A 20,598-nucleotide genomic window follows, 5' to 3' on the forward strand; every position below is an offset into this window, starting at 1 on the left:
TCGGTCCCTCTCCTCTAAAGTTAATTTGGAGCGACCTATCTCCATGGGTATCACCGGAGATGAAGCTGGGTGAAATTGAGGATTTGAGAGAAGAGGTGTTTTAACCGAAGTTGTTTTCTCAGGTTCTCTTTCACGAAACCTCAGGTCTACACGATGGCAAAGAGAGATCAAATCTTCTAAAGAGGAGGGTAGTTCTTGTGAAGTCAGTGCGTTTTTAATTTTATCGGAAAGCCCCTGCCAGAAGGGGGCAATTAATGCTTCAGTGTTCCATTGAAGTTCAGAGGCTAAGATCCTAAATCGAATGACGTACTGAGCCACAGTGCGAGATCCTTGGCGAAGACGGAGAATGCTAGATGCAGCGGAAATAACACGACCTGGTTCATCGAATACACTTCGGAACGTGGAAATAAACTCGGCACTATCCTGTAACAATGGATCGTTTCTTTCCCACAGAGGGGAAGCCCATGCGAGAGCTTGTCCAGAAAACAATGAAATAAGATAGGCCACTCTGGAACGATGGGTAGAAAAATTTTGAGGTTGGAGCTCAAAATGAACTGAGCATTGAGTAAGAAAACCCCTACAAGTTTTGGGGTCTCCATCGTATTTTGACGGAGTAGGCAGGTGAAGCGTGGAAGCTGTAAACACCTGGGATGGCACTGGGAAAACGGAGGAAGGCACAGGAGCATCAACAGTAGTTGTGGCATCTTGCACAGACGGTCTTTGGGAGGCTAACGCCTGGTAACACCGCAGTAAATGCCGTTGGCGAACTTCCTGTTGCTCAATACGGGTAACCAGATGCCGCAGCATCTCTTTGGCTGTAGGTTCCGTATCTGGGTCTGTCATGGCCTGATCTTACTGTCACGGGCACTAGGAGTCTTTACCCAGGGATCACCAGGTGGTAGGCTTACCAGAGCAATGTAGATGGTAATAGGGTACTCTGGTAGCTGGGTGATCACGGAACAGGAAATAGTAGATGATGAGATGCTCAGGAAAGTCTATGACTAGCAGCACTGGCAATATGGAGGTAATAATACACGAGGAACTGTATGGACAAAGGACACGTGAAGGTAGTCAGTGGTCTGCGGTAGCAAGTTGTACCACTGCTATAGTGAGGAGGAATGTCCAACAGAAACGAGGAGGTGATGAGAGTCAGCGGTCTGCGGATAGCAAGTTGTACCGCTGTCTGAGTGAAGGAATGGAATCCAAGTGGAGGTATCCGGGGAGTCAGTGGTCTGCGGTAGCAAGTTGTACCACTGCTATGTGAGAGGATACTGGAACAGGTGATACAGGAAACAGGGATCAGTGGTCTGTCATCAGCAAGTTGTACCACTGAATATATATGTGAGGAGGTGCACGGGGAGAGACTGCAACACAGGATATACACAGGCACCTTATACACCATCCACAGTAACATGCACAATATATATAAATGACTGAACAGGTCTGCAAATATAGAAAGTCTCTTGAAGTAGTCCAGCACAAGTTAACACAGTCAATGATGGCAATAGACTCAGCGGATAGCAGACTCCAGAGGAGAACCAACACAGTCCAGCAAGATATGCAATACACCAGCACAGTCAATGAGAAGTATGCATACCGTGGTTCAGAAGCAGGCAGTCAGATAGGAGTGCAGCGATACCTGAGCGGCAGGAGGCCGGCTGGATGAGAAGTCCCTGGATAGATGAGGCAGCGGTCTAGTAGGTGCAGCGCACAGGTAAGTAGACCAACAGGGACACGAATCCACAGGAATCAGTAACACGTGGAACTGGACTCATGGAGGACCCAGGAGAATGGAGATGATCCAGCAGAGGAGTAGTTGATTAGATACGAATCCAATGCTGACAGGAGGGTAGAGACCAGCGGGACACGTGAAGGCGTGGAGAGCGGATCAGCAGTAGATGGACGATAGCGCGGTCAGCAGCAGCAGGGCTCTGCGGGTACACGGAGGTAACCAGTAGCAACCAATAGGTGTCAGTAGCGATGGAACACGGGAGAGCAGAGTAGACCAGGAGCTGTTGATCACGGAGAGTAGCGGATGGCAATGAGAGCAGCAGTCTCGAGGAAACACAGGAGAGCTGAGAAGAGACTGCAGTGCACAGGGGCAGCGGATAGGAATCAGCTAACTGTCACGATGATGAACACAGGCGAGTTGCAAGCTGGAGGCTGTAGTGCACAGAGGCAGCGGATAGGAATCAGCTAACAGTCACGATGTTGAACACAGGCGAGTTGCAAGCTGGAGGCTGTAGTGCACAGAGGCAGCGGATAGGAATCAGCTAACAGTCACGATGATGAACACAGGCGAGTAGCAAGCTGGAGGCTGTAGTGCACGGAGGCAGCGGATAGGAATCAGCTCACAGACTTGATGAGGAACAGGTGAGAGGATGTGAAGTAAAGGCTGGAGTGCACGGAGGCAACGGATAGAAACCAGCAAACAGTCACAATGAAATATAATAGCGTTGATGTGGTTTAGAGAACTGTAGTGCACGGAGGCAGCGGATAGGAATCAGCAAACAGTCACAATGATATATAATAGCGTTGAAGTGGTTTGGAAGACTGTAGTGCACGGAGGCAGCGGATAGGAATCAGCAAACAGTCACGATGATACAGTTGATGGTAGAAGTGGTATGGGAACCACAGTAGTAGAAGTGGTTTGGAAACCACAGAGGTAGAAGTGGTTTGGAAACCACAGGAATCAGCAGCGCTGAATACACGAGGAATACAGGACACCTACAGAGACTCATGGGGAATGAGACTCCAAGATCAGGCCACGTGGTGTTGACCACAGGTGCTTAATATAGGGAGTGTTGCCTGATCTGCCAATTGAGTTAAAGGGACATACACTGAAGTATAAGAAAGGGCTGCGCATGCGCAGACCCTCAGGATGGAGGACGGCCACGGTTCCTAAATGTCCGGGAAGAGGCACTCACAGTACTGTGAGTGACATGGAATCCACCATCACAGAAGTCTGTTTACTTTGATGCAATTGCCGATAATGGCCTTCCTCATGGAATTTGTAGTTCATTTTATGGCAGGGCTGTCACGATTTTTGTGCAATTCTTTTAGAGCAGAGCAAATGTTAAAATGTTAAGCTGACTTATCTGCATCTCCCACTGGGTGTCTTGGGAAAGCTAAGTTTTTTCCGAGAAACAGTTGCAAGAGAAACTAAAGGAGGAGACATCATTACAAGATGTTGATAGCTCTTGGATCCTGGCAAAGCAAATTAAGTTCTAGATCTACAATTACAATATAGTTACCAGATTTGCTTAGTTTTATTTCATCCTTTAATTTCTCTAGCTGCTTCTCAAAAAGTATAATTAAGGCAATCACTTGACTCAAGCTAACTGTGTCTGCACTCTCTTCACAGGTGACTACTTCGCTGTACATTCCCCTCAAATTCGAGTCTTCTTGCAGCTGCTGCATTCTCCTACATGCTGTTGCAGAATCTCGAAAATTACCCTAAATTTTTCGGGACACAAACAGCATTTCATGCATGTCATTGTCATTTTTTAAAAGTTCTGTAACACCAATTGATTGTGTGAGCAATAGAAGAAATGTGATGGAATTCCCCCCTGCTGTAATACTCTAACAATATTGGTGTCATTATCAGAAATCACATATCCTCAAGAGAGTCCAAGCAGGATTAGCCATGTTGCAATGACATCCCTTAGTTTTTGTAACAGATTGTCAACTGTATTCCTCTTAGTGAAGCCGCTGATACACAGAGTAGCATACTTCTGAAAAATGTGACGTACTTGGGTACATGCTGCTGCTGTTCCTGCTGGTGAAGGCGAATCACCAACCCAGTGGGCTGTCACAGTCATATAATCTTTAGTTTGCCCAGTTCCGCTTGTCCCCATATCTGTGGTTAAGTGTACAGTGGGTAGAATGGCATTTTATAGCCCAATAATTACATTTTTATGAACTTTCTGGTAGAGGTGAGGAATAGCTTTTCTAGTAAAATGGTGTCATGATGGAATTTGGTAATAGGGACAGAAGACCTTAAGTAACTGTCTAAAACCAGTTGCAGTAATAGTGGACATTGGACGCAGATCTAATACCAGCATAGTCCCCATGGCGTCTGTGATCCGCTTTGCGACTGGGTGACAGCTTTCTTACTTTCTTCCTCTAGCAAACGATTATTTATCAGTCGATTGTTGTAAACTACTAGTAGTATTCTTATGGGTTAAAGATCCACCCCCAGCAGCAGCAGCGGGACTAACGCTCAACAATTCTTCAGAGGAATCATAGTTAGTGGAGGAGTCATCTAGCCTTAGCAACTTGGATGCAGCACTAACTCCCATCACTTGTGAGGATATTGATGATGAATGTGTTGGGGGTGTAGATGGCAGGTGCTGGGATCTAGATGAGAGAAGGGAGGTAGATGATGCTGGACTGCTTCTTGTTATTTTTTTAACAAAAGTTTCTGATTTTCCCAACAGCTTTCCATGAACTCACTTCAAATGCCGTAACATGGATGAAGATCCTAGATGGTTAAGGTCCCTACCTCTACTGAGTGTGGTTTTAAAAACGCTACAATTGGCTAGACAACAGTTGTCAGGATTTGTGTTAAAATAATTCCACACATAAGAGGTGGATTTTTGGTCTTATGCCCAGGCATGACAATGGCCTTTTTCTCATCACTGGCAAGCACTGCTGCAATCTTTGTGTGAAGGTGTATGAAAATAATATTGTGACATGTGAGGTGGTCAAAATTGACTGCAAATGACTTAAAATTAGTGTTAGTGAGGTTAATAATAATGTAGGATCAAAGAAAGAGCAAAGTTATGTGATTTTAGCATATTTTAGTAATTTTTCGAGAAAAAATACAGATCCAAAGCCAAAACCAAAACATGCAAGGGCGGTTTTGGCAAAACCAAAACCAAAACCCGCAGGTAATCCAGATCCAAAACCAAAACCAAAACACAGGGGTCAGTGAGCATCTCTAGTTATGTCCCTGATTATATCTGCTTTAGTGACTGTGTGGTCTATGCATGAAGCAAGATAAGGAAATGGCTGTTTCCGCATCTTTTAAGTAAGTTTGCTATGTATTAACTCATAGAAATCTCCTCTATTTAGGCTGACAATGTGCAGCATCGCAGTCCCCATAGATTACTATGGGGACTGCGATGTTCTGCAATGCATGAAGCTTTGATAAGCTTCGCATTGCACGGGCAGGTAACGCCATCTCAGGATGGCATTTCCTGTCATTTCCTATGGAATTCTGATGAAGCCTCTCTGGCTTCGCAGAATCCAGTACAGTGGAAGTGCTGTGCGCATGTGCACAGCATTTCCTCCTGTCACCGGCAGCTTAGCGCAGGAAAGAAAGTTTGCAGAATAGGAGTCACTTCGCCGGGGCTCCCAGAGTAGCCCTTAGTGCATCTAAGCGGTACCTAAATATGCATCACTGCGATGTGCAGTGATGCATATTTAGCTGTATGGATTCCTGCGATTACCTCCAAAGACTTTACTGAGATATTAGATTTCTCTATCTGCCGACATCTGTTTAATATACTCCCTATGCCCAGCTGACAGATTTGTTGATCACTAATCTACCTATGTTTCAGATCTGCGCATCCTTTGAATATCCCTCGGTAGCCATCTGACACATGAGGGTAACAGTCCATGGTTATTTACTCACCACTAGTCAAGTTTAAAGTCTCAATTTATACTCCAATAGGGGGCATGGACAAGTGATTTAAGGGCATTTCTCATTTGGAGCATGCATTAAGGGGATGAGGTGTGGTTTTGATTCAATGGTGTGGTCTAAAATGTCAAGTGGGGAGCTATGCAGTTGTAAGGATTTTGGCTACTGGCCCACAGAAAAAACTAATATAACAGAAGAAGCAATCTGGATACTTATTAAGATTTATCACAAGGGGCCTGATTCATAAGTGATCGTATCTGCCGTTTTTTGCTTACCTTTAGCAAATCCACTCTGTGCATGCTCAGAAAAGGGAGAAAAGAAGCAAAATCCACTGTGTAAGTTAAGAATTTCTTAAGTTAAGATGAAAATCCATCTTAACTTCACTCTTATCTCCCCGTTTCTTCTTAAAAATAAGCATCTTAACTTTTACACAAGATAAGATCACTAATGAATCAGGCCCAAGGTGAAGAATTTATTCAGTAACGGTCAAGTGGCTCAACTTTTGGGATTATCCTTTCAATTGTTGCCCACTACACCTATTATGTCTCCTGCATTCTTAAAGCTGCCATCAGTAAATTTGGGTGTTCTCCTTGTTGATACAGTAGTAAACTCCATGAAAATGTCTGCATCTTAGGATGTATGGGAAAATGTTTCTTTTAGCTTGCTGTTAACGTTGTTTGTCATTGCCTGTTTGTCTTGGTCCTAGCCTGTTTGATTCCAATATCCTGTGTCCCTTTAGTCCTACTATTGTAGCCACTGTCTATTTGGCTATGGTAAATGCAGAAGACCCGTTATTTAGCTTTAGGGCATGAAGGGGCTGCTTTAGGGAGAATCCTGGAGAGGATCCTGGAGAGGACCTGTCTAATAGTCATTATCCATACATGATGTAAGTCATTCTTTCTGTTTCTTTAGATGGTTGTGTTAAATCAATAAATTGAATTATATTCCTATTCTATTTGTTCATTGCTTTTTTTAATTTGGTTCTATCAAAATAATCAGTCCTGACAGGCAACCGGGTTTACTTTGGGCATGACATGGTGTCTGTCAGAGTGGTAGGACTATAGGTATATACATTCTGTTTAGTGAGATGTGTCTCATAGTAGCGAGGTGTTGGACAAGTGCATTCTAAGCATGACTTAGAGTTGTATTAGTGTTTAAACAGTATAATGTATCTCCCAAGTCATCCCTTGGTAAAACACGCTACCCACATCCCCACAACATACAGTACAGAAGACTGCTATAACAAGAGTGAAAGTAAATAATGTGAACACAGCATATCTGCAACACCCCACTCAGGTCTGGAGTGTTACATATGCAAAACATTAAATTGCAACTCTTTTACTGGTTATATCAGTGTTGCTGGGGGATTTATTTCTCTATATTTCTTTCTTGCTGAATAAACCCCACTCTTTCAAGCACCTGCTATCAACCAATAAATTGATTGATCAAATTCCACTTCTGTTTTATATGTAAAACATTAGCAAGAGAATTGCGGACCAATGGTTTCTTGAATCCCCATGTGTCAGCAGGACCAGGAATGTTAGAGCAAATGTTCGATAACTTAATTAGGTTACAAGCAATAACACTTTTTAATAACAAATATAGTTTAAACAAATACAAAGCGGTAGTAATCATTTTCACTATTACCAGAAACCCGACAAGCAGGAGCCCTACAAAAAAAATCAGATTTGGAAAAAATAAACCGGATGCAATATAAACAGACTTACCTAAAAACTGAAGCTACAGATTTCCGGTGTCACCAGCATACTGACAGGACCTCATTCTGAATAGACAGCTTTTCGGTAGTTGAGTCTGAAGCTGAGTTTGACGTCAGTATGACCTAGATCAATGTTAATTTAAAGCAGCAATGTCTGGACCCTGCAATTAATTGTTTAAACACTCAACTGTCGGAAAGCTGTCAATTCGGAATGAGTTCTTGTCAGTATGCTGGTGGCATCGGAAATCTGTAGCTTCGTTTTTTAGGTAAGTCTGTTTATATTCCAGTCGTTTGTTTTTTTTTCAAATCTGATTTTTTTGTAGGGCTCCTGCTTGTCGAGTTTCTGGTAATCGTGAAAACGTACCCAACCCATACAAAGGTGGGTGCTCATACCCCTTAGATCTGGAGATGTACTGATGTCACTAATTTATTACAAATAAATGTTCAAACAGTTTTCTTTACTCTCAATCTCAATAGCTGTAAATGATCTGCAGTTTACATACAGTTATTTAAGCCTGTAGTGGTAGATCTTCCATCATTTCTAAATGTAAAATGTGGATACCCATATGGCCTAAAGATTGCTATGACCATAAAATCCATCCCATCCACCCCATGCTTCCTTTATCCCCAACATAAGGGAAAACTTAAGGCCCTATTCACATTTGTCATGTTATGCTGGGTTTGTTAGGAGATTAAATGATGGAAGGTAAGATTCTGAGTTAAAGATTTTAGTGGAAAACCAGGACACGTGAGAGTCCTCTGTATGGGTCAGTTATGTGATATTTGTCCATACCTGTCCAGATCATTTTGCCTATATAGTTTTTTTTATTTATAGGGGGGTGAGGGGGCTGGTGCACTGAGGGGTATATTTACTAAAAAAGTATCATTTTGTAGAATGTGCTAAACAAGTGTTAACTAGAATCTGATTGGTTGCTATAGGCAACATCTCCCCTTTTCAAAACTGCAGTTTAGTAAATAGACCCCTAAGAGTATACGGATAGACAAGCTGAGTGGCGGGTCTAGCTTTGTATAAAAAAAAAACCCTCCATGCGTAGGATTGATACAAGAAACATAGGGTACGTTTGTTTCCCCATATAACATGCTTTACGGGTGGTGTCACATGGAATCTTTTACTGCTGTATTATTTTGCTGTCATACGGAAATGAATGGGTTTTGCCTAGATGGTGTCACACAAAGCAGATTTTATGCTCTGACAGCTGCTAAAAAGCTGCAAGCAACGTTCAGGGCCAGTAACAAAAAACTCACTCAATATGTGGCATCGTAGAAGTTTGTTATTTCTCCTGCACCTGTCACACAAGCAATTTACCAGCTGTTAAAAAATGTCTTGGATATTATGCAGAAGTTTTCAAGCAGCAGAAAATACTGAAGAGCTTCTTACCCCCAAGCTGTTTTTCTGCTGCATGATAAGCTGTCCTGTGACACCACTCTAACAAAGTGTCCCCAAATGTAACACCAAAGCACTGGATAATGTACCTGACTGAGATAGAAAATTCCCCTTTGGACGTCTGACTGGCACGAATGATGAAAGATCCAACTTGCTTGCCCATAAGTGCAATCTCCGATTCCATGCGGGTAATGTTTTCACAATACCATCTGCCAAGTTAAGAAAGAAGAGATTACTTCTGGCTACTCCATGTTTTCATTCATTACCAAATCTTTTATAAAAAGTAACATTTAAAGCAAAGCAATCATATACTGTTATGTTTCTTTATTTCACATGTTAAGCATAAAAGTTAATTGTCTCTATTATAAAATAAAATGAAAATCAAAGTAGAATAACATACATCAGACTTTGTTATTCGGGCAAAAGGGTATATTTACTAAACTGCGAGTTTGAAAAACTGGAGATGTTGCCTATAGCAACCAATCGAATTCTAGTTATCATTTATTTAGTACATTCTACAAAATGACAGCTATAATCTGATTGGTTGCTATAGACAACTTCTCCCCTTTTTTTGAACCCAACATTTAGTAAATATGCCCCAAGGTGTTTATTGAAATTAGTTTCAGTCACTAAAAAAATTACTTTTTCATTGCAAACATTATATAGATAACTATATAGAGAAAGTGTTACACTTACATCTACCAATTGTGTGTGTAGTATTTATTATGTAAAAACATATAGAAAAATTAGCGATGCCCGTGCTCGGTTTTCTGAAAACCAAGCCCACCCGAACTTAGGGGATCCGAGTAGACTCACGAGCCGGCTCGGTACTTTCGCTCGTCATTTGATCTGAATCGAGTCAAAACGACATTGTTGCGTTGTCGGATCTCGCGGGTTTTGGATTCCATAAGTACCTCCATCTCCAGGAGATCCAGCGCCATTGCTCAAACAGAAACAGTGGTAATAGTGTTCTTGTCACTCTCCAGTCTCCAGGGACATTGCTCAGTGCCATTGCTGACACAGAAACATGGGTAGCAGTGTTCTTGTCACTCTCCAGTTTCCAGTGCCATTGCTGATACAGAAACAGGAGGGGGTAGCAGTGTTCTTGTCACTTGACAAAAATTGACTGGAAATGACTGAAAATTAATGTTATTGAGGTTAATAATAATGTAGGAACAAAAAAAGAGCCAAATTATGTGATTTTAGGGAAAAAAAAAAATCGGGATTTTCGAAAAAAAATCGGGATCCAAAACCAAAACACACGTGGACGATTTTGTCAAAACCAAAACCAAAACACGAAGTTAATCCAGATCCAAAACCAAAACCAAAACACGGGGTCAGTGAACATCTCTAATAAAAATATAATTTTTGATTAAGCAGGCAAGTAGTGTCAAGTAAAACTTATTTTGTGGGTATTTTCTGAGCAATTTTCACCAGGAGATGTGCACAAAAGACAACTATCATGTGCTGTGAGGGGTAGGATTACTTAAAATAGTGTTTCTGTTTTTCTACAGTTTAAACTAGAGATGCTCAGGAAACAAAAAGAAAGAGGAGGGGTAACAGTGTTCTTCAAAGACTCCAGCGACATTCAGGAGAGCTCCATTGCTAATTGTCATTGCTGAAATAGAAATAATAAGTCTGGCAGGCTTGGTCTTCTAAATCTGCAGTCATTGTTTGAAAGTGTATGAAAATAATATTGTGACCTGTGTGGTGGTCAAAATTGACTGCAAATGACTTGAAATTAGTGTTATTGAGGTTAATAATAATGTAGTGTCAAAAAAGGCAAAAATATGTGTTTTTAGCCCCAAAAAATAAAATAGGGATTTTAGAAAAAAATCGGGATCCAAAACCATAACATGCAAGGGCGGTTTTGCGAAAACCAAAACACAAAGTTAATCCAGATCCAAAACCAAAACCAAAACCAGAACATGGGGGTCAGTGAACATCTCTAGTTTTAACCAGACTGAAACCGGTTCAAATAAAAGGGTAACCAACCCGAACTCTGTGACTAGTGTCACTAATCAGCTGTACCAGATTTACAGATTTCTATCCACGCTATCTATATATAATAGTATATTTTTGGTCATTTGTAACATTTTTGCTGTGTATCAAATAACAATTTGGCCAAATTTTATTTCCTTGTGTGAATTAAAGTTTGCAAACAATAATATTTATCAGAAGGCTTGTTCCATCCAGCAAATCACTCAGTATTAATACATATTGTGTAATGATTCATCAAGTCGTACTGGACACAAATGTGCCTAATTATGTGTATAACCAAGCTAATTTTTCTGCATGCTGAGTTTGTATTGCAAAAGCCTGGAAAATGCCACACATTAGCTGCAATCTGATTTTTAATATACTTAAATATTGGAATAAACTATATATTTTTGGTCTTTGGCCAGAATTGAGGATGAAAAGCATCTATTTTGGAGACTCTCCAATTGTATTCCTACCCAACACAGATGGCTCATTACTCACGGATATGCTATTCTCTTAATGGTTACAAGAGACGTAAAATGATGTAAGGTTCTTTCTGTTGACTAAAATGAGGACTACTGTTGGTGATGTTGCATTATTGAAATGCTACCAAGAAATGTGTGTAATATTTTTTAATGCACTGAAGATTCTCATAGACTGCAGCATCACCATTGCAATAGTTTTCTATGGTGAGTTTTAACCATACATGCCTACTCTCCCAGAATTCCCAGGAGGCTCCCGAATTTCGGGGAGTCCTCCCGGACTCCCAGAAGAGTAGGCAAACCTCCCAGATTCGCCGAAATTCACAGCATTTTATAGTGGGAGCGGGACAACAACGTCACAATGCCCCCTTCTACCCTCTGTCACGTGACTTCTCCCCCAGGATCTCCCAGATGAGAAGTTTTGAAAGTTGGTATGCATGGTAATAACTGTTGCAGAACTGTATCCATTGCAGTGTGTGCGATAGCTATGGGGAGGGCTCAGTAATGACCATTCATCTACAGTGCAGGCCCCCGCTCTGCTCTTGAGGCCTATGTGGGGGAGGCAAAGTGTTATCGCTTATCATTTTTTTTACGTTGTCCGGCATTGCATGTTATGTCCCTGCAGGTGCTTATTAATGCTTTTATTACAACATGAACATCCACAATTCTTTAGTATAATTGTTTAAGACTTTGGATGATACTTGCAAACCTGGCATTAAAGTGGAGTCTGTTTTGCAAACTGTGGATCGATTGTAGCACCAGTAGAGATGCTTGTTTTATTCGAACTAGGTCATAATTCAATAGAATTTGATAGTTTTCGTCCTTGATTTAGGGCTAGTTCACTTTGGGTTTGAATGCAGCAGCTGTACTTCCCTTGAAAGCCGAACCTTGAAATCAAATTTGCAGTTCGAGGTTTAAAAAGATGTTAAAATAAGCTGGAAAATGCTGTCTGTTCTAGCTTAAATGGCTATACTTTATAATATTGTTATTCATTTTATTTTAAATCGACAGTGAACATTGCTGAGTTCAAGTTCAGAGTTTGAGATTGACAAGGATCCCTATCTGCCTTGACAAAGGTCCCTATCTCTAATAAGTGGAAGAAGAAGCTGACAGCAGCCGATTTGATCCAGATAGGGACAAAGATCCCTATCTGCCTCGACAAAGTATCCTATCTGGATGGAAACGACCTCCATTGACTTCTACTTCCACTTATTTGTTATCATATGAATGTATTCTGAAATAAATGTACTTTTTTTGAAGAAACTACATGAGTGCTGGCATGCTTATCGAAGTACAGGCTCTCTATATAAAATATTATATTATGCAATAGTGTTTTTCACAAAAACCATTGTGTGGGTCTCACAAAAGCCAATTAAAATTAAGTTGAGGAGGCCAGGGGCTGCCTAGGCTGGAGGGCAGGGGGGCATCTGCACCCTGGGCAGGGCCCATAGTGGGCTACTTTGAGTCACTGGGCCACCTGCATTTTTTTCCTTTAAAGTGTTCTTAAATCAAGTTACCCAGACTGAATCCTCCTCATCTCTACGTTTACCTACTCCTCAAAAGTTTGATGGTGACCCTAAACTTTGTAGAGGGTTTTTGAACCAATGTTCAATTCAGTTTGAGCTACTCCCGCAAAATTTTAGCATTGATCGCACTAAAGTGGCTTATATCATATCACTCCTCTTTGGACAAGCTCTGGCGTGGGCTTTCCCTCTGTAGGAGAGGAATGATTCTTTATTGCAGGATTGTGCTGTGTTTACTGCAACTTTCTGAAAATTTTTCAATGAGCCAGGGCGTGTTTTCTCAGCCTCTTCAAGTTTACTCAGACTCTGACAGAGTTCCTGCACCCTTACTCAATACGTTATCCAGTTCCGTACACTTTCATCCAAGCTGCAATGGAATAATGAAGCCGTCGTGATAAAATTCTGGCAAGGGTTGGCTGAACGAATTAAAAATGTTTTAGCTTGGCAGGAACTTCCTTCTACCCTAGATGATTTCTTTGTGTCACCGAGTTGACATCTGGTGTCGAGAGAGGGCTTCAGAGAAAGAACCTTCTTGGTGGAATCCTGTGTTAACGGTCACTCAGAGCCTACCCTCTAGTGCACAGAGGATCCTATGCAGTTAGGGTGCTCTAGGCTCTCTCCTGAAGAGAGAAGGAGGTGAATTTCTTTTGTGCTTAAACTGGGCATCACCTGGTCTCATGCTCTAAACGCCAGGGAAATGCCAAACCCTAATCTGTGATCAAGAGGTCACATTGGGAAGTTTCAAGTGCTCTCCAGAATTTAATAATTTTGTCTGCTTGTCTAATTCCCATTACCCTTCATGGTTTCAGGGAATCTAAACAACTGCCTGCTCCTCTGGACACTGGGGCAGCTGAGAATTTTAATTCTTCCAAGCTAGTGGAATCCTTGTCACTACCTACCACGTTACTATATACCCAAAGTCATTGATGGGAGAATTCTGACATGAACAGAACCATTGTCTCTAGAAGTCGAGACTCTGCATTTCAAAGAAATATCTCTCTATGTGTTACACACACCTCCAGTCCGGTTATCCTTGATTTATCTTGGCTCTGTCTGCATTCTCCTCATATTGATTGGCCGTCCGCTCAAGTTTTGTCTTGGGGTCCATCCTGTCATTCCAAGTGATTGGTACATGTTAAGCCCTTACGTTCTGTTGCTACTGTTGAAGATTCCACCAAAGCGGTTCTTCCTTCCCAATACTCCTTGTTTGCTGATGTTTTTGATAAACAGAAGTCTGAGGTCTTACCTCCGCATCGTATCTGGGACTGCCCCATTGATCTCCTTCCTGGCAAGATGTCACCCAGGGGCTGTGTCTATCCGCTGTCACTTCCAGAGACGGAGGCCATGGCATGTCTCGGCTGGGTACTTGGATTTGCAAAGTTCGGGGGGGCTCGATTTTCAGAAAACAGAGCTGGAGCATTCTTACAAAATAGACTCTAGGCATAATACATGAATGAAACAGAACCATAATAGAACAAAATAAACAGAGTGGTATGGCTATCTGAAGACTTGTCACAGCCATTTGCCCACAGTTGAATTCAGACAGACTGTCAAATAGCGTTTTCACATCCAAGCACATGATTAATTTTTTTTTACCCAAGATATCATTTTATACCTGGTTTTTACCTTTACCCTATGTTAATGTTTTCACTTTTGACCTTTTCATGTAACTCACTTCTTTGAGAAGACTCGCCAGGCACCCTAAGCAGGATCGCAATGCAATATTCACTCTCCAAGATCAAAAGTGATAGATAGAAAGAAACTGTCATATAATTGTCACAATTTTGGTGTATTGCTTCTCAGTATAAACTTCCCAATAAGGTGGACATGCATAGCTATCATTACATAACGAGTGCTACTGCCCAGAATTGTAGATAATTTGCTGCATGGTGGACCGGCACAGTGTACGAGAAGAGTGCAACTTGGGTAATTTTTACCACCTGGTTAAAGATGATGATAACCTAAGTATCTATATGGGGGAGCCAATATGTTTAAAAAGCATCAGTGCACAAGAGAAATATAGGTAAAGAATAAAAAGTACAATCACAGATCCAGTACAGGAACAACACTTGCTTAATCTCTGTCCAGTTTATTAATAAAAAGATCAGCCCTAAGAGGCGAGTTTTGAAGTAACTAGATAAAAGTCTTGGCAGCTGGGCAACATAGAGAAGATGCTGGCTCATGTACTGAATATATAAGTGCTAAGTTACTATGACTGTGCAAAGTGTACAGGTCACCAGTTCATCCACCATTTTGTATTGGACATATTTCCGTATGGTGTAACAGGACACTACCACAATTCTATTTGAATGCAACCATGGACTCAGATATAGGTGGTCGTACTGTGCTTAAGAATTGATGCTAAATGTTATCCTCACATAAAGGGCACACAAAGAGGTGGAAGCTAGTGAATAAGAAATATTTATAAACATTTATTTTACTCCTCATTTGTTCACATGACCTGTAGCGAAGGCTTCTGAGGTAAAAGAGCACAGGATAATTATGTCTCGTGAAATAGGATTTAGCAGTTGTATTATATCTTGTTTACTGATGTTTTATTTGAGGCCTATTAGGATTAACCATTTGAAAAAATTTAAACATAATGAAATTCTGAAAAACATCCAATATTTTTAGATTGCCTTTTGTTTGTAGCAGTGTGAAATTACCACTTAAATGGGAACATTACCTGCATAATGAAATCACTCTAATAACACAGAAGTCAAAACACACTCAGCAGCAGAGCGAGGCACAGAGAAAGCATTTCCAAACAATACTTTGCTAGTTGTAAATGTTTTTTATTAATAGAAAAAAACTGTTGAATCCTAGCCTGAGGGTGGCACAGTCTTCCCAATTATCGATGGACTCTGCAGGTATAGAACCAGGTTGCCCCCCCAACAGTCTTATTTCTCCTTGAAAAGTCCTGATTTCAAAATTCAAAAGGCCTAATCTAATGAGATAAAGCCTTAACACATTTTTTGATGTGATTATTGGATCAGAGTGTGGCTTGTGTGGATATGGCCATAGCCGTATCCACGAAATTTGCCCTGAATAAAAAAAATCAATCAGCAATGAGCGTTTAGTTTATTGCAAGTTAGACAATGGAAGCAAGTGTCTGATTGGTTGCTATGGTTTATGTTCATATGTTGCATCTAAATGCAACAATAGTAAATGATCTCTATAGTGCAGTGTAAACAGCCCACACTTAGGTGTAAATGTACAAAACAAAGCTAAAAAACCTAAATATGAACAAAAAAAGGAAATCCTTCAAATGGTCTCACAAAGCAATTGCCCAGAAACGTTCCATAAAAAGTGGACAGTTTGAAGGCAACAGGTTATATAGGTGATGTTGTGCAAAATAAAATGCACTACATGTTCAGATATTTTGTAGTTAGCAAAGTACGCTACGGAATTTGCTGGCGCTATATAAATAAATGTTGATGATGATGATGATGATGAATGAATGATCAGTATGGAGTGATGCCTCTGTGTGCCCTGTAAGGTAACAACCTATACAGGGAGATGTCAGGAGAAATACTTTTTTAATCTTATTTTCTTTTCATGCTTTCTCAAAGTATGGGTCTATAAGTAAATGAGTAAAATGTTTTGGTTACATTGAGCCATGCATTTTACCTACTTGTTTCATATATACAAGTTTTTATTTTTGTGTTCATGTGCTGTTTAAGCTACCAGTAATAAATAAACTAGGAATTAGTCATTGTGAACCAAACATACTAAATTTGCATTTTCCAGCAAACAAAATCTAAAAGCAAAAACAGTAAAAGACAATAAATATTAAATGTTTCTCTTCTGCTCCTCTAACAGTGATGTTATTTGCAGGCAGCTATCATTCCTAATAGTATGAACACATCAATCTTAGTCACATAAAATGATTCTTTATTAAAAATCTGGATTTTTGGTGATTCATTTCATTAGCTATTCTGTGACTGAAATCACATTTAAAGAGCAAATTCTGAAAGTATTGATAATATATGCAGGTTTTGTAAGGGGGAGTTTTCTCTTTAATGATTTTTATATTTGGATGTTTCTCTTTGTGTGTTTATAGCTATGCTAACCACCTCCATATGTGTTACTCTACCAATGTAAATACAGACCTTGGAATATTCATATCCACATAGTTTTTAGGAACATAACCCTCGTTGCCCCTGAGTTCAGCTTTATACCAGTTATCATCTGAGCCAAGAATCTGTTGAGAAAACATATAAAAAGATCAGCAATCAGTTAATCTTCCAATCTGCATTTTATATTATATAATATGTCCATTTTTGGTGGGGACCATTTATCATCCCTCCGTGAGCATGAGAACTGAGCTGTTCCCAAAGGTACTGTGTAAATATAGAGAATAACATTAATCCTCATTTAAACCAGCAAATTCTCTAGATGGGTATTTTCTTGTGAGTTTTTCTCCAAAATTATATAGCTGTTCTAAACCACATTATCAGACTCTAGAACTGTGAGACAAATCTCAGATTATTGGATTTATTGTTTGAAATGTAAGAAAACTTTTGGGCAGACAAAAAAAATCCCCTTTTGTATCCAGACATTTGGGTTCTATGAGTGTTGTATCATTTTATATGCAACTGCTTTTTTATGCATGTACTGGAAAAATTCACTGTAGAACCATACTATTAGGGTCACACATTTTGCTTCTTCTTACGTTTTGGATGAGTTATGAAACTTCTAGAGAAGAAAATACTTAATATGAAAACCCATTATGTAGTAGGCAAAAAATAAATAAAAAAATAAAACAAATACGAAATACTGAATAATTGCTTATTTTTTGTAATAATGTAGTATGCACAGACACTTAAGCTGGGTACACACTACAGAAATTTCGACCAACTTTTTATGCTGAGCGATTTTACATGCGACCGATGGTCCGATCGCTCGGTCCATGGACTGCATACACACTAGCCTTGTTTAGGACGATAAAGGGAAGAGCGGACGTCCCTTTAGCGACTTTTTACAGCCATGTTGTCGTGAACAATGATTTAAATTCCGTACACACTGCAGCGACATTTGCGGGAAATGTAACGAGATACCAAAGACATTAGCATAAAGGGCAGAGATTTAACTATAGTTAACTCCCAAAACAGCAGAAAAACAGAAGGCTACACTGTCTCTTCATTCATTCCTATTTGTAAACCTACAATGGCTACAGAAGTACAAGAACAAGCAACTGCACTTCTCCTGCTGAAATATTGCCAACATTAAGAAAAAAACCAAAAACCTTGATAATACTTTTGATGACATGTATATGCTGTTTGCAACTGTTGTGCCACAAACCAGTAGCACCCTTTCACTGTAATACTATTTTTTTTTTCACGTTTCATGTTGTACAAGACAAATTTTATATTGTTATTTTTTTTACCTGCAATAAAACTGTTGCGTTAACACTGTGTGGTTTATTCAGAGTATTTTATAAATATTATTTAATAAAGGTTAATATGACTTTATAACTTTCATAGTTTTTAAACTTTATAAAGGTTAAATGAGAAATGATTGCCAACATAGATGCAAAGGGTAATAACCCACGTGCTTTATACACGTGTAATGGTCTGCAGCCAGACAGGTGCAATACCCATCTATACAAAACACAAGCCTGTGATGTGCGGATTCCGCACCACGTGGGACTGGGATTGACATAAAAAATTAACATACACACGCCCCCCAGGTTGAGGAAGTATCGGAGGATTGTCGTGGATCGGTCGGAAGTTTATACACAATCCTCCTTTTGGGCAGACTTTCGACCATCGTGTCACTGCACACACTGACCCGACTTTTGAACGAGCGGTCGTATGTCGGCTGTTTGAGGCGATTATTGGACGAAAACAGTGTAGTGTGTGCCCAGCTTAAGCGTGCACAGTGAGTCAAAAATATAAAAAGAACATCATTGAACAATTGACTTGAAAAGATTCCTGGTGAACACATTTTAATTGCATCAAAGTTTGTCCACTGTGCTTATGAACTTTTGATACTCTTTTCTTATGGCCCTTTTATTGAATTCAATGAAGTCCTGCAAGTGCCTACTTCCATCTCCCTTCTTTTGAACATCATAGCACATAGAGGCACAAGTGTAAAGTACCTCTTTATGAAACAAGGTTCATACATCCAAATTGTTTTAATATTGTAAAAAAAAAGTTATTTATGTTATTTGTTGTACATCAAGAATGCTGCGTACATTTTCATCCATGTCATGCATCAGTCTTCATTTTATTTAAGTCGTGGAGTTGACAGTATCTAGACAGAGCAAACTCTATGTAATAAGAGTATCCTGGTTTTCTGTTTTATGAGCCCTAGTTTTATAAAGATGATTTTTGAACATGCAACAACAAAGGCTTTTATTGTGGACATAATTGAGGCATAAGCATTTCATACATCATCTTTCATTCCTGGATAGATATTTTTTCCCTCTCACAGACGGATGTGAAAAGAAGTTGAGAGATCAAACAATACCCAGTGATTCACAGCTGAAAGGAGAAGGTCAGGTCAGGTGAACCAAGCTTCTGTCATCTGCAAATTCTAAACTCAGGGTCATGTCATACTGATCATATTGATTCAGGTCTATTCCTGGCAGAGAGAGAGATGTGATAACCTTTACTTTGACAATCAGATCTCTATTACTTCTTTTATTGCAATCATATTCTAAAATAGGTCTGCGCTCATTGTCAAGGCATCTCGTGGACCTTGCAGAGGAGTGAAATTAAAAAAAATATAGCTTAAAAAAAATATTTAGTAAACTGTCTGTGGGTATGTTTTAAAAAAAGCAAGAGGGTAAGTTGTTGTATAGAACGGGTCATAAAATAACAAGACTGTTGATGTTTAGTCGGTTGGATCAGCACACACAGGTCCTTTTTCCTTGGTCTAGGATAGCTGAATGGAAGGATACAAAAAACAAACAAAAAAACCCAACCTATTAAGACATCTTCCCAGAGTACTGAATCCCAGCAAGATCCGTTTATCGGTATACTCTATGGAATACACAATGGTTTCTTTCTCTATGTTAATTGACTGAAGCTCTCAGAACGTGGATGGAACAAGGTGAGAAGCCAGCAACTTCATTTTATCCCTTCAGCTCCGTCCTCCTGGGAAGAGAAGGCGCAAGGAGAGTATAACCTGAAATTGTATTTATTTAAAACATTTTAGAGAGACTACAATCCTGAACTCACCTCTATCTAGGGAAATTAAAATGTTTTTGTTACTGAATGTTTCATTGTCTAAAAAATTGTGGGAAAAATGTGAGAAATAGCAGCCTTATTGGAAATACAAAATCATTTGATAGCTGCTACAGGTCTAATTTCCAGCAGACATTTATAATATACCTACTGCTGAAAGTCTCCAACGAGTTCCATGACCATAAGTGCACTAAACAACACACTGAGTGCTGTTTTACAAGTCACAAACCTCTAAGGTGACTTCCAAAACCCATAAAAGATTAGAGTCAGGGTCAGTTATTACACACAAATTTTCCTAAGAATTATTATTACTATTAATGTACAATGAATTTAAGGCATCAAAACTCTGATTATTCTATAAGTGATTACATCAGAAATCATATTTTATACAGACATTATTTACTGGAGTTTATAGACATAATAGCTTCGCTTGTGCATTATATACATGTTTAGGTGCCAAGTTAGTAGTACGGAACTACATTTTAGCAATAGAGATGAAGGGTGCCTGATATCTGATACCATATTATTCATATACCAGCAATCAAAGTAACATATTTCACTAAGGTGAGCAGGCCAGTCATTTAAGCTGGAGAAACATAAATCCATGTTGGGCAGCACGGCGGCTTAGTGGTTAGCCTTATCCCACATGGCCTT

At 39.8% G+C, this 20,598-nt stretch overlaps 1 protein-coding gene across 1 annotated transcript in view; it reads right to left on the bottom strand.

Annotated features, from left to right (window-relative positions):
- GRAP2 (GRB2 related adaptor protein 2) overlaps positions 1-20,598 on the bottom strand; it is a 136,706-nt gene that overhangs the window by 24,523 nt on the left and 91,585 nt on the right. The window contains exons 3-4 of the mRNA XM_075183010.1: positions 16,864-16,955; positions 8,856-8,975 (exon numbers count right to left, since the gene is read on the bottom strand). Of these exons, the coding sequence (XP_075039111.1) occupies positions 8,856-8,975; positions 16,864-16,955 (212 nt within the window). The remainder of the gene's footprint in view (positions 1-8,855; positions 8,976-16,863; positions 16,956-20,598) is intronic.

Source organism: Mixophyes fleayi, chromosome 8, assembly GCF_038048845.1.
Source record: "Mixophyes fleayi isolate aMixFle1 chromosome 8, aMixFle1.hap1, whole genome shotgun sequence".
NCBI lineage: Eukaryota > Metazoa > Chordata > Amphibia > Anura > Limnodynastidae > Mixophyes > Mixophyes fleayi.